The sequence below is a fragment of the Orycteropus afer genome, unplaced genomic scaffold (assembly GCF_000298275.1).
Source record: "Orycteropus afer afer isolate SDZICR_OR568_19922 unplaced genomic scaffold, OryAfe1.0 scaffold00013, whole genome shotgun sequence".
Lineage (NCBI taxonomy): Eukaryota > Metazoa > Chordata > Mammalia > Tubulidentata > Orycteropodidae > Orycteropus > Orycteropus afer.
The window spans coordinates 9,780,157-9,795,107 of record NW_006921600.1 but is presented as its reverse complement, the minus strand read 5'-3'; the positions used below and the strand labels follow the sequence as shown (position 1 = coordinate 9,795,107).

The following is a 14,951-nucleotide window of genomic DNA, read 5'->3' as shown; positions in this document are numbered from 1 at the left end:
CTGTGACTATGGTCCTGAGCCCACAGGTTCAACTACTTGGTCCTTCTGGGTAGCTGCCTGTGACCAAGAAGTGACTACAACCTTGCCCCTTGCTTACATTTTTTTGTATAGATTTTATATGTAAAGTAGTTTTATTACCATGGTTCTAATTTTGACAACCATACTTCTGGCTTCTGCAGTACGATCTCAAGGTATATCTTAAAAATTTTAATCTAAGAATGACTGGTCCTTAAGGGATGTTGAAAGAACAGCCAAGATACCTTCCTCCTTATTATTAAAAGAAAATACCATCTTCTGTTTTAAAATTCTTAAAGAAGAAATTTCATAAGTACTTGGTTTCTCTTATTCTAACAATTAAGCTTTCAAGCTATCAGGATGTTCTTCTTCATACCTTACCTAAATACAGAATGCTTTGTTGCAGCTTACATTCATCTCATCAGTGAAAATATAAAACAATTGTTCCCTATCACCTTATGATGTCACATTTATAGTAATCAATGAAATCTTGCTTAATATAAAGCTATTTTGAAATGTTTTAAATTGTACTGTAAAAGTGATGGATTTAAAACTTGATTACTTCAGGTTGAACAAGGAAATATTGAAAATAAAACCATGGATTAATTATGCTGTTGGGAAAACTGGTTTTTTTTCAACATAATTCAGTAGTATAGCCAGAGCTATACTATAGAGTATACTATAGAGTTCTAGGGAGCGATAAAAAAACAAAAAAACAAAACACTGCCATTGAGTTGGATCTGACTCATAGCGACCCCTCCTTGGGTTTCTGAGGTGGCATCACTGTGGAAGTAGATTGCCCAACCTTTCTTCCGAGGAGTGGCTGGTGGGTTTGAACCACCAGCTTTCTGGTTAGCAGTCAAATGCCTTAGGTGCTATGCCACCAGAACTCCTATGGAGCGATAGTGCCTTGCACGCTGCCTAGTTTGTGCCCCTTAATGTGTGTGTTAAATGAATCTCATAGGTTGTGACCTCATTATGGAGACCTTATTATCTGTGCTTGATTAAGCATGGCACTTGGATGCTGTTTAATAGTCAGTGAGAAACCATTTAAGAATTTTGAACAGAGAAATGATATAATCCATTACCTGCTTTATACTGGGAGGAAATGTGTCAAAAGTTATATTTGATGCCACACTATGGTAAACTTTCTTTTTCTTTTTGTAAGAGCACACCCCCTCTCTAAAGTTTCTAAAGCTCACCTCTGGCTGTCTGTGGCAAGGTGGGAAAGCTGGGTGGAGGGCAGTGTACTTGAATCTGGGAGGGGTAGTGTATGGACTTTGAAAGAGAGACCTCAGGGAGTTGTCCTTCATGAGAAGCACTATTTTGGAGAATCCTTGAGTTTCAAAATCATAAAATACAAAGCTACGTTTGACCAAGAGGCCCTCAGATCTAACCTTCATGTTATAGTTGAGATCAAGTAACTTCCTCAGTGTCCTAACCCAGGACTCCCGATTCCTAGTCCATTGATCTATTTAACATGTAATAGATTAAAGTTGTGAAAAAACTGTGTAGATGAGCAGACTCTGGGAGGATTGACTTACATAGCTTCCTATGCTTCAAAGTAACTTTTCCAATAAATGTTTTCACATCATCTTGTTACACTTTTAAAAATTGTAGCACTAAGATATTTACATAAGTTAATAAATATAAAAGTCTTACCACCTCAGAGGCAAATCACTAAGACATTTTGTCATATTTCTTCGTGAGTTTTTTTTTCTAAAAACATACTTTTAAAATTGAAATTCTGTTGTTTTACAGCTTGTTTTTTTTAAAACATATAGCCAAACATTTATTTATATTATATCTATATGAATACATCATTTGAAATGGCTCTGTAGTACAGTGAAATCTGTGAGAGCTAGAACTTAACGTGACTGCTTTGTTTTTGTGAGTGTTGTACTTTTTCCACCTTACCACTTTTCTGTCACATGTTTTAGTGGAAATTACTTGCACTTCCTTCTCTGATAGGTTTCCACCTTACACAGGTTCTGTCCCTTGCAGGTTTTACTTTAAGTTGTTTCATCATATGGATGTGCCACAGTATATATAATTAACCTCCCATTGGCTGTTCTCAGTTTTTTAAATAAGCAACCATTTTATAAATGCAAATGGGCCTAGGAGGATTAGACTCTACTGTAGTTTGAGTTAGTTCTGTGTTTTCTTTTTAACCACCTAGTTGACTCCATAGTGATACTGCCTCGGAAACCCAAGGAGGGGTCGCTATGAGTCGGGGCCGACTTGACGGCACATAACAACAACAACAACAGCTGAGAGTAGCTATATAGTTAGAGAATGGAGGTGATTTGATGGAAAGCACTTAAGGGAAGGATAGACTGGATAGGGACACACATGAAGGAGTGTAGGCCTATATGATGCAAAAACCAAACCAAACCCATTGCTGTTGCATCGATTCCAATTCATGGTGACCGTATAGGACAAAGAAGAACTGCCCCATAGGGTTTCCAAGGCTGTAAATGTTTATGGAAGCAGACTGCCACATCTTTCTCCTGTAGAGCAGCTGGTGGGTTTGAACTGCCAACCTTTCAGAGCTGAGAGCTTAACCAGGGCTCCTTGTAGGCCTCCATGTTGTTATTGTTAGGTGCCATCAAGTCGGTCCTAACTCACAGTGGACCTGTGTGCAGTAGAATGAAACACTCCCTAGTCCTACACCAGCTTCATAATTGTTGCTCAAACTCATTGTTTCAGCCACTGTGTCAGTCCATCTCGTTGAAGGTCTTCTCCTTTTTTACTGACCCTCCACTTTACTGGACATGATATCCTTCTCCAGAGATTGGTCCCTTCTAACACCACCACCAAAGCATGAGAGACGAAGTCAGACCATTCTTGCTTCTAAAGAACATTCTGTTTGTAGTTCCTCCATGACAGCTTTGTTCATTCTTCTTGCAGTCCATGGTACCTTCAATATTCTTTGCCAACACCACATTTCAAAAGCATCAATTCTTCTGCAAGCTTCCTTATTCAGTGTCTAGCTCTCACATTCATATGAAGCTATTGAAAATACCATAGCTTAGGTCAGGTGCACCTTAGTCTTCAAGGTGATATCTTTGTTCTTAAACACTATAAAGAGGTCCTTTGCAGCACATTTCCCCAATGCAGTATGTTGTTTGATTTCTTGACTGCAGCTTCCATAGATACTGATTGTGGTTCCAAGTAAAATGAAATCCCTGACAATTTCAATCTTTTCTCCATTTATCGTGATGTTGTTTATAAGTCCAGTTTTGAGGATTTTCATTTTCTTTATGTTGAGGTGTAATTTGTACTGAAAACAATAGTCTTTGATCTTCATCAGTAAGTGCTTCAAGTCATTTTCACTTGCAGCAAGCAAGGTTGTGTCATCTGCATATTGCAGGTTGTTAATGAATCTTCTTCCAATCCTGATGCCACGATCTTCTTCATATAATGTGGCTTCTTGGATTATTAGTTCAGCATATTGAATAAGTATGGTGAAAGGATAACCCTGACACACACCCTTCCTGATTTTAAACCATGAAGTTGTTCTGTTTGAAGGACTGCCTCTTAGTCTGTGTAAAGGTACTTTATGAGCACAATTAAAGTGCTATGAAATCTAGAGAAAGAGGGTAGACACATAGATATAAAAGAGGGTTGCTGAAGTGGAGCATTTTTAGTATTTAACATAAGAAGGACTTTTCTTTTTTCTGTTCCAATATAAGACCTTGCTTTAAGACCTAAAGCTCAAGCTATTTTGTAAGTTTTGTTACATTAACTAAGCATTGGTTAAGTGACTGAATACTTTAGTACCATGTCTACTTATTGTTTTTCCAAGTTTCAACCTACAGTTTATCAGCTTTTGGAACATTGTTATGCATTATAGGATACCCTGTGGTTAAGTAGTAAATACAGTTTAGTGTTATATAGAAATGGGAGGGCATATATCAAAAAGACTTAATGATTAATTGAATGTCATAGATGACTGCAAAAACGGCAAGGAGGCCACATGTTCTGACCTCCTCTAATCTCACAAGAGGAAGACAGCAGTAACCCAAGGCCTATTACTGCAAGGCCAAACATGCTGCCTCCCTCCAGCCCTTTCACCAACCGTTCCTCCCAAAGCACCCACCACCTCTCTCCTGGGTTCGATAATTCACTGCAGTGGCCACACAGAACTCACAGATTATGGGGTTTATTAGGGAAGCACCAGGCTACAACTCAAGTTCAGGAAGAATGCTCAGTCTCTCTCCCAGCCCACCGTCCCTCAGCCAAGAGTCTCTCACAGTCTCTTTCCCAGCAGTGCTGGTCCCTCGCTGTCTCACTTAGCAATGCATGTCTCTTGCGTCTCTTTCCCAGCAACGCGTGTCTCAGGAGCCCATGTCTCTTTCAGCAGCACGTCTTCCTCAACCAGCAGTCAGAGAGAGTTCTGCTTCCAGGAGGCCTCCTTTTTGAGCCCGGCAGGGTGGTCAAACTAGCCAATTATAGCATCAGAACTCTAAGCACCTGAGAGAGAGTGGGCACCTCCCAGAACATTGTTTTGTGCCACTCCCAACAGAAATACTCCAGGTGGACACCTTCAGCAATCAGGAGCTCCTCAGTTGCTCATAGCAAATCCCACCTTGGAGTTTACAAAGACTTATGGGTAGAAAAGCCACACAAAGTAATTTACTATACCACAACAACAAAAGGACTAGAAGCCTTCAGAATGAGGAATTGTTGTTGATTTGTGGGAAAATCAGAAAGATGATGCTTAAAGCCTCCTGTAACACAGTTAAAGTTGTGATGATTTGCAGATAATACACAAAGCCCTTATGTTGGCCAGTAGTTCCATTATTTCTGTCTCTGCTTCTAAACAAAGTGAGTAGATTTGCATTTCACATTCCTTTTTAGTCAAAAACAATTGATTATACAGAGGAGAGAAGGTGATACTGTAAACTAGACCTTAGTTCTGCTGTGAATTCTGTATGATATTGGACAAGACATTTCACTCTTCTGATTTTTAACCTGTTAGTAAAAAGATAATTAATATCAGGTTAGATAAATTTTGAAGTTCCTTTTGAACTTAAGGAGTCTTTGTTTTCAAACTAAAAAATGACCCCTAGAGGTAGAGTTGGCTGTACTTTTTCAAATTTGAAAAATGCTGATCTAGTAGGTTCCTGTAACTGTTTTAAGTACGGCATCTTGAAGGTGTCCCTCTATCAAATAAAGAACAAATGTCTCAGTTTAATATATGACTGTGTCCAAAAAAAAAAAAAGTGCAACCACAGTAGGTGACCAAAGGGATAAGTAACTTTCAGGAATTTTGAAAGCCCAGTAATATTTAGTATATGCTCTCTCAGCACTAAAAGGTCACCTTGCTAACACATGTTAATTTTGAAAGTTTAACTGACCTTTGGAATTTTAATATCAACCTTTTTTTCGTGTGTTTAGAGGTTGGAGCAATCACGGAAGAAACTGAAGCCTGCGATTGGTGGAGTTTGGGTGCTGTCCTCTTTGAACTTCTCACTGGCAAGGTAAGCAGTGACCTGGACATTTAATACATTTATCCAGATGCTACCTTGATTTTAAATTTAGAATGTTAGGCTTTGCCTTTATTTTTCAGATGAGAGACTAGGTGAGAAAAGCTCTGATCCAAAAAACAAGCAGAGATCAAGTTCAACAAAATTCTAGATTTTTTTAAAAAGTAGAACTATATTACACTAAATAGATTAATTGTAAAATTCTCTTATGTCATAGTCTTGCATGGTGAGATATAAGATCAATATTCTTTCTCTTCATCTTCTATGGTTCTGTGGTTCAGTTTTAAAAGAGTTAAAATCATCTGTATGGTTCCTGCAAGGTTGTATTAGCGTTCTTTGTTTTTAAACATTATTTCTGAAACCAGGAGGGCATTCTCATTTTAGAAAATTAATTTAAATGGTAAAAGTAGCATTATCTTTTTTCTCAGTACTGTAAATTTTACCTCTGTTTTAGTTTAAAGAGAGAATTTATCCTCTCTCTGATCAGTAATTTTTCAGTATGATGTTTGAGGTTAATCAACTCAAATAGAGTACTGTGCAAATATGAAGAAAACATAGCCAATGAACAGTTGTGCTTTTTGTAAGTAATCACCTACCTTAAAAATGTAAATAATACCAAATTTCTAAGATTGTTGTGGAGTTTACAAAGTACCTTTATATGCATTTAAACAATAATGGCCTATATACATACAAAGTATTATTACTAACAGATTCTAAATGTTGAAATTTTTAAGAATATTAAAAAATTCAGAGATATCAAGTCCCTTTTTGGTTTTTGAGTGTAATGTAAGTTTTTCTATTATAAGACTTTCTAACTAAGGGAAAAGGTCTAGCATGGCAATATCTTTGACATAACTTTTATAACAAACTTAAGATGTAATCTTGATGATTGTCTGCCTTTTTTTCATGTTTCAGAGTTAATGTTCTGTAGTCTCATAGCCCTTGTCCTAACCTGGTTAGACCGAACTATACTGATTACTGCATCTCCAATTAAGATGGTTATTGACCTCTCTGTGTTTACTGTTCATAAATCCTGTGGTAGAACAGAATATGATGTTAGTTGGGATAAGGAGTGTACCTGATTGATTGTTTCAGACTCTGGTTGAGTGCCATCCAGCAGGAATAAATACTCACACTACTCTGAACATGCCAGAATGTGTCTCTGAAGAGGCTCGCTCACTCATTCAACAGGTAATTTAATTGACCTATTGGCCAGGTATATCAACCATGCCAATCAGCAGAGCTTACAATTCCAAAACCTTAAAGAAATTCGTTTTAGGCAAGAAATACCCATTAATATTGGAAATTCCAAGTTATATTCAGATAGTATATTCCTAGGCTTTTACTTTATCAATAAAGTATTGGTGGGGTTGGTTAAAGCCTTGTTGTTGTATGTTGTTATGTGCTGTTGAATCGGACCCAATTCATAGCAAAGCCTAGTATTAGGTTTCTTTCTTCTTCTTTTTTTTTTTTTTTTAATATAGGCAAATGTTTAGTCCCATATATTTGTAGTGATGTGAGATTTAAGTGTTGCTTTTAGTTTGTCAAAGGTTGCTCTATTTTTGGGAGCTCTGGTGGCAGGTGCCTAAGACATTTGACTACTAACCAGAAGGCTGATGGTGGTTCAAACCCACCAGGCACTCCTTGGAAGGAAGACTGGGCAATCTGCTTCCACAGAGATACAGCCTCGGGAACCCAAGGAGGGGTCACTGTGTATTGGAATCTACTCGACAGTAGTGAGTTTGGATTTTTTTTGGGGGGGAGGTCTCTATTTTTACCATTACATTCGGTACGATGTATGATGGCTATTTTTCAGCCTTCATATTTATAAAGTTAAAGATGTGCTAGCCAGGTTGTTTTGGAGAGAGGTATTGTTAGAAAATCTTGCCAAGTTAGATCACTACTTCAGCTTCATCCATAGATGCAGCTTGGACATTGCTGTCGATTAGGACAGTTTTGGTAGCTTTGAAGAAAGAGATATTGATAATTAAAATTTAGTATCCCACAGGTAGGCTTGGGACTCTAGGTAGATTCTTAAATTGATTCCCCATATTGAAAATACTCAGGTTTTGAATAGTGGGTGTTACTGATACACTGAGGGTTGTTTCTATGATAGTAGGATAGAGACACAGCAAATCAGCAAGAATTATCAGCCCTGGGATCTTTATACATTTATGAAAAACATAAATGGGAAAATTATTTAGAAAAAGTCAAAAACTAAAATGTTTAATGAGATACTTTTTTTTTTGTTAATCTGGGAATATAAGTCCCCCCCCCCCCTTTAAAAGAATGAAGACAGGGAAAGGAAAATATATTAATTATATTGTCTTGAAGAGTTTTTTTATTTTCATTCAGCAAATATTATATTCAAGATACAGTATTTTAAGCTTCCAGGATAAAGCTCACAAATAATTATACCAGAAGATGGAATTTGATAAGGGCTGTCAAAGAGGTTTAAAAAATACTTTGGCAAGTCAAGAGAAGAAGGGATTACAGCCAGTGTGGTAGTAGTATCAGGAACGGTTTTGTGGAGTTATTTTTGCTATACCTCAGACAGGATTTTGGCATGTCAGGATTGGATATGGTGGGATTAATAACCTGAACAAAGGCAAGGCAAGGAGGGAGTCAGAAAGACTCATTTTGGGAAGTCAAAAGATTGGTTTATCTGGAGAGGAGGGATGAGTGCTAATGATAGGTGAGAGTAGAAAGAAACCTTATGGGATTCTTTTATCATAAACACTGGGGCAGAGTGATAATATTTTATTCTGTAAAAATCAAAATTTGGAGTTTTTGTTTAGAAGAGTAAAAGGGTCAGTGTTGTGCTTCAGGAAGATTGATTTGCCTAGAGTATGTAAACCATACCGAGATGAGAGTACCAAGAGCACTTTGTGAAAGAAATCAGGTAAGAAAAAGATTTATGAATCATTTTGTTCTGATAGGAGAAAAAGAAAGCTACTCATTTGCTTTCTTCTTATTTGTTGTAACACAATTAGGTAAATTCAGATTTCTTTTTTAAAATAATTTAGGAAAGGCTAGCAACTACTTTTTTTTTTTTTCATAAAGAAGTAGTCTTTCTAATATAATATTGAAAATGCAGTTCCCCACATTAATTTCTAAAGCTGTGCTGTTGTTTTATTTATTAGAAATTATGTTGAGAAGGAGTCTAGGCTTAAGATATGTTAAGTCCCCAAATACATAGCTTAAATAGTAAATCAGCATTCTGTCATTGGGCTGCCTAAGGAAACTACCACTCATGTTGAGGAAACATCATCAGGAAAGGGAAAAGGAGTCTCTTGGCATGATTAGCAATTTGTCATTTTGACTTTCCTCTTCCATTCCCTCACAGGTCGTAGATGCCATTTGAACAATTACAAAATGATTTATTTGGAAAAATTATTGTGCTTTGGGGAGCTTTCTTTTTCTTTGCTCTTTCAGCTCCTTGCTTTCTTCCTAGATTTCATAATCCCTTGAACCACTGTCCCAGTCAAGTGAATGGTGTTAATGTAAACATAGTTCATACATTAAAATGCAGTCTTACGTTTAAAGACACATTTTATAAATCCTTAGTGTATATATTTGTACTCTTTAGTGTGCATTTAGTTAATTATGCCACAGTTGCTTTGTCAGTTGAAAGATACTATATGAGAAGTAAACCTTCAAAACAGAAATTTTTGTTCCTTCATTGCTTAGTTCTGTTGTTCATTATTCAGGATAAAGGAGGTGGCAGTGGCTGTCTTTGATTTGCCAATAGCTGACATACTTTCTTAAGCAATCAAACTTCTTTCTGTGATCTCTCTTGAGGCCTGGTATTTGTTTTAAATGTGCGAGTAAGCAAGTAGTCATAAGTAAAACAATTATACCTTTGCCTGTAGATGTATACTTGCAAATATTATAGAATGCCCAATGAACTAAGCAAGTTAACTTTAGTAAAAGTCAAAACATGAGGCTTCATTGGGATTTTGTATTTGCCTCATGTTTTGGAAAGAGTGGAGGTGTTAAAAGCTGTAACAAAGAAGAAACAACTTACACATTTGTTTGTTTCCAGTAGTATAAAATTATATAATGTATTTATTTTAAATTCTTACCAATGTTTGATATCTTAGATTGATACTATAATGCCTGGCATCCTTCACCTTTTAATCAGTACACGTGAATTGTCTGATACTGAAAATGGATTTGGTACATTTAGGATATTCTTATGATGTGAATTAAGTTTGTATTATAATAGCAGATTTTCTCTGAACACATTTTAGCAACTTTTTTCTAATATAAAAATTCTTTGAGCATTTAGATTTATGGTCATTTTTGTATGCTAGACAGAATAATTTCAAGTAAAAAGACTGTTAGTGTGGTCTTTTGAAGCATATGCTTCACTCCCCTTGTGGATTTGCTAATATCAAAGTGAAGTAATAGATTGATGGCATTGGCAAATTAAACACTCATGAGTCATGTGATCATGTAGTTAGGAGCATGGATTTTGGAGCTAGACTGCCTGAATTCAAATCCTGTCTTTGCCACTTACTAGCTGTATGATCTTAAATAAGTTATTTAATGTCTGTGAGATTCTGTTTCTCATTTATAAAGTGGAGATAATAGTAGCTTTTCAAAGAGTTTGAGTTAAATGAAATAATCTATGTTAAACACTTATAATAATGTGTGGCACATAATAAGTTGTATATAAATGCTTTATTATTGTTATTACTATTATTACTGATAGAACAGTGTTGAAGGGCCATGACATATAAAATTTGTAATTGATGAAGCACATATTTGAATTATAGCACTGTTAATGTAGAAGGCAACTGTTGGTGATAAAAGTTAAGAGGTCTAAAAAAAGTGATGGACTGGCAGATTACAGAGAGTCTATAAATACTTATCACACAATTATTCAATTAATGAATCATGAATGAAAGAAGAAGTAGAACTTTTGGTTAAATTTGAATAGTGGGTTCTATGTGTAGGATTTTTAAGTTTTTTAAAGGAATCATTAAATATTTTAAACTACATTGAGTAATAAAAAATAATTTTACAAATTATTTGCTGTAGGAATATCCTCAAATCTGAGTGGCCATGGCCATGTGAGGAAGTTGGCAAATTCTTTCCCTAGTAAAAGCAACTACGAAGTTGTACAATATTGGCAAAAACAAACATTACAGTGCTCTGGAAGTTAATCAGAGATACTACAATCTGAAAAGCATTTGTGCTTGAAAAATGCTGAACTTTGGGAAAGTCTGTGGCATTCTTGCCCAGAACTACTCCCATTACTCCTTCCTACTTGGTCAGGTAGAGTGGTTCTGCGAGTGAGACAGGCCATGAAGGCTGCATGCATTTGCATATAGGATCAGGAAAAGGGCCCATCTGAAAGCAAAAAACAGTGCAGTTTTGAAAGTGGCCTGAACTTTGAGTGCATTCTTCTATTCACATATATACCTATTGTCAGAAGACGGAAGTTTAAATAGTTCGAGGTGTTTGAACACAACCTCTGTCCAATCACTGGCTGATGGTAAGCTATGCAGACAGAGAGGAAACTTTTAGGAAGCACCAGAAAAAATAAATTCAGCAGAGACATCAGCAGCTGTACATTATGATGGAGCTAGGAGAGCAGGTTATTGAGTTTCTTGGATGCACAGATTGTTTTGCATCAAATTTAGGAAATTCTCAGCCATTATTTTTTCCAATGTTTTTGCTGCCCTTTTCCCTCTCTTCTTTCCTTCTGGGACTCCCATTACATGTATGTTGGTTCACTTGATGTTATTCACAGGTCTCTGTGGATCTGTTCATTTTTCTTCCAACTTTTTTCCTCTCTTTTTTTTTAGACTGCAGTTTTTATTTATTGCTTTATTTTCTGATTCATTGATTCTTTTTCTATATCAAATTTGCTGTTGAGCTATTCTAGTAAATTTTTTGTAGTAAACTTTTTCATTTCAATTATTTTCTTCTTTTTAAATATATAATTTCTATCTCTTTATTGAGAATCTCTTTTGATTCATTATTGTCATATTTTCCTTTACTTCTTTAAATGTCGTTTTTTTGAGTTGAGTGACAGTATATGATCTTGAAGCAAAGATAGGCATATGTATCAATGGAATGGAAGAGAGAGTCCAGAGATAAACCTTTACATTGTCCATTAATTTTCAATAAAGATGCCAAGATAATTTGATGGGGGGGGGTAGTCTTTTCAACAAATGGTGCTGGAAAAATTGGATATTCACATGTAAAAAAAGAAAAATAATGAAGTTAACTCAAAATAGGTTATAGGTCTATAAAAAAAACTCCAAAACCCAAACTCATTGCCATTGAGTCAATTCCAACTCATTGTGACCCCCTTTGAGTTTCAGAGGTGGTAAATATTCTAGGAGAAAATCATGACTTTGGATTAGGTAAAGAATTATTAGATATAACATCCAAAGCATAACCCATAAAAGAAGAGTTGATAAAGTGGACTTCATTAAAATTAGAAACTTTTGCTCTTAAGGAGCTCTGGTGGTACAGTGGTTAAAAGTATTTGTCTGCTAACCAGAAGGTTGCTGGTTCAAACCTACCAGCTGCTTTATGGAAGAAAGATGAGATATAGTCTGCTTCCAAAAAGATTTACAGCCTTAGAAACCCTGTGGGGCAGTTCTGCTCTGTCCTATAGCATTGCTATAAGTCAGAATCGACTCAATGGCATTGGGTTTATTTGTTCTTAAAAAAAAAAAATACCATTAAGAAAATGAAAAGACAAGCTATAGACTAGGAGAAATATTTGCAAATCATCTTTCTGGTAAAGCACTTGTACCAGAATGTATAAGGAACTCTCATAACTCAATAATAAGACAGACAGCACACTTTAAAATGAGATAAAATGTTCGAATTGTTATTTCACCAAAAAAAGATATTTAATGGGCTTATAAGGACATGAAAGGATGCTCAAATCATTAGTTATTTAAAAAAAAAAAAAAAAAAAACGCTGTTGCTGGCATGTTGATTTTGATTCATAATGACCCTGTAGGACAAAATAGAACTGCCCCATCAGTTTCCAAGGCTATAAATCTTTATGGAATTAGACTGCCACATCTTTCTCGTGCAGAGTGGCTGGTGAGTTCAAACCAGTGACCTTTCAGTTAGCAGCCAAGTACTTAATTACTGTGCCACTAGGGCTCCATTTCAGTAGGGGGTAAAAATTTAAACTGTAAGATACTATTACATACACACTAGAAGGGCTGTTATCAAAAAGGTAGCACAAGGTGTGGGTAAAGAGTAGAGAAACTGGAATCCTCATATATTGATGGTGGGAATGAAAAATGATACAGCCACTTTAGAAAAGGTTGGCACTTTCTTAAAACGTTACACATAAAGGCATATATGTGAATACTAATACAGCATTTTTCATAATTGCCCCAAACTGTTAATAGTCCAAATGTCCATTAGCTAGTGAATGGATAAACAATGTGTGTTATGGAATACTATTCATAAATAGAAAGGAACACATTATTGATAGATGCTGCAACATGTATGAATCTCAAAAACCATTATACTAAGTGAAAAAAAAAAAGCAGCTGCAAAAGACTACATATTTTATGATTCCATTTACGTGAAATGTCCAGAAAGGGCAGGTTTATAGAGGTAAAAAACAGATCAGTGGTTGCCTGGGCTGGGGATGAGAGTGAGGATTAACTGCAAATGGCATGAGGAAACTTTGTGGGGTGATCAAAATATTTTAAAACTGGATTGTGAGTCTTTTAAGTTTACTAAATGTCATTGAATTGTACATGTAAAATGGATGAATTTTATGATGCATAAATTATCCCTCAGTATCTTAGCCAGATTTCTATAGAGAAACAGAACCAGTGATTTTGTGTCCCAAAACTTGTAGGTCAGGTGATGGGAAGAGTGCAGAGTGAATAGAGAAAGTTCTGCCAAAATATCTATTTATAGTCTGGAGGCAGAACACACCCTAAGAAAGCTCCTTTTCAACTCATTGATCGATTAGATTGCATTAGATTGCATTATGGAAGGTGATTTCATTATATTACATTAGATTACACATGGGACAGCAGCCAGACTAGTGTTTGGCCAAATCACTGGAAACCATAGCGTAGCCAAACTAACCTATAAAATTAACTCTCACACTTAGTGAAGCTGTTAAAACAAAAAAATGTGAGGAGTCATAAATGTCTCAGGACATGCTCCTCCAGCATGTCTGTGGTCTACTGTAATTATCTATGACTGTTTTTCTTTACTCTCACTAACAGTCCTGTTGTTGTTATTTTATGCATGATACCTATTTCTGAAGAAGTCATGACCCATTTCACTTGTTGTTGTTGTTGTTATGTGCCCTCCAGTCGGCCCTGACTCATAGCGACCCCTCCTTGGGTTTTTGAGGCGGTATCACTACGGAAGTAGATTGCCCAACCTTCCTTCCGAGGAGTGGCTGGTGGGTTTGAACCGCCAGCCTTCTGGTTAGCAGTCAAGTACTTTAGGCACTTCGCCACCAGAGCTCCTACATTTCACTTAGGAGATCAAATTATTTCATTAGTGTCAGCTAATCCATAGAAAGCAATTTTAAAATATGAATTAGCTCATTCAGACTTTAGGTTAAGTTTCGTTCCAGTGTGTATATAGTTCATTAGGGGTTGAGAGATTTCTGTTGTTTCTCACAAAGCTCTTAATTATGAAGGGGGTAATTGGCTTTCTTAGAATTTTTGGCAATGTCTAATTAATGTCTAGACATGCCTTAGAAATATTCCTATTTCACTACTTCACTGGTAGATTGACTATCTTATTTTACTACATGAGGTTGATAAAAACAAAGTGTTACTCAAAGTTATGTTTCAAATAGCAGTTACAAATGCATAAATTCAGTTTAGGTATCCCCTACAGCCCTGCTGGCAGCGGCAGTGTTGTTAGACATAGCACCCTTTCGAGGAAACATAGTCAACTGGCTATTAAGTCCATTTCTCACTGGGTTACAAGTTCTTTACTTTCATGTATTTCTATTTTCCCTTCATGCACCAATTGGATCCCTGTTCCTCACCAAATCCTTCTTTTTTTAGCTGCTGCAGTTCAACCCTATGGAGCGTCTTGGTGCTGGAGTTGCTGGTGTTGAAGACATCAAATCTCATCCATTTTTCACCCCTGTGGATTGGGCAAAACTGATGAGATGAACACAATGAGGGGTTATCTGCACACTTCCTGATCTTTCCTGTGACAAGCGTCTCCAGCATAGAGGCACCTCTGCCTCACAATCATTTATGGAACAGCAAATCATTTGAATAAAGACATTTAAGGAATTAAAGGAAGAAAAAAGTCAAAAAAGAACAATTTATTTACAATTATCGCCTGGAAGATATTGGCTGATTTATAATAGCAAGGGGCTGTTGTACACTATCCTTTAACCAAGATGTGATCTTTATTTAATTGCATTTAGAGTTTCAGAAGAGTTGTAAACCCAACTGAAAGAGG

At 36.2% G+C, this 14,951-nt stretch overlaps 1 protein-coding gene across 1 annotated transcript in view; it reads left to right on the top strand.

Moving 5' to 3' along the window:
• RPS6KC1 (ribosomal protein S6 kinase C1) overlaps window positions 1-14,653 on the top strand; it is a 315,271-nt gene extending 300,618 nt beyond the window's left edge. The window contains exons 13-15 of the mRNA XM_007952634.2: window positions 5,419-5,501; window positions 6,603-6,698; window positions 14,543-14,653. Of these exons, the coding sequence (XP_007950825.1) occupies window positions 5,419-5,501; window positions 6,603-6,698; window positions 14,543-14,653 (290 nt within the window). The remainder of the gene's footprint in view (window positions 1-5,418; window positions 5,502-6,602; window positions 6,699-14,542) is intronic.
• Window positions 14,654-14,951: the final 298 nt, after the last annotated feature.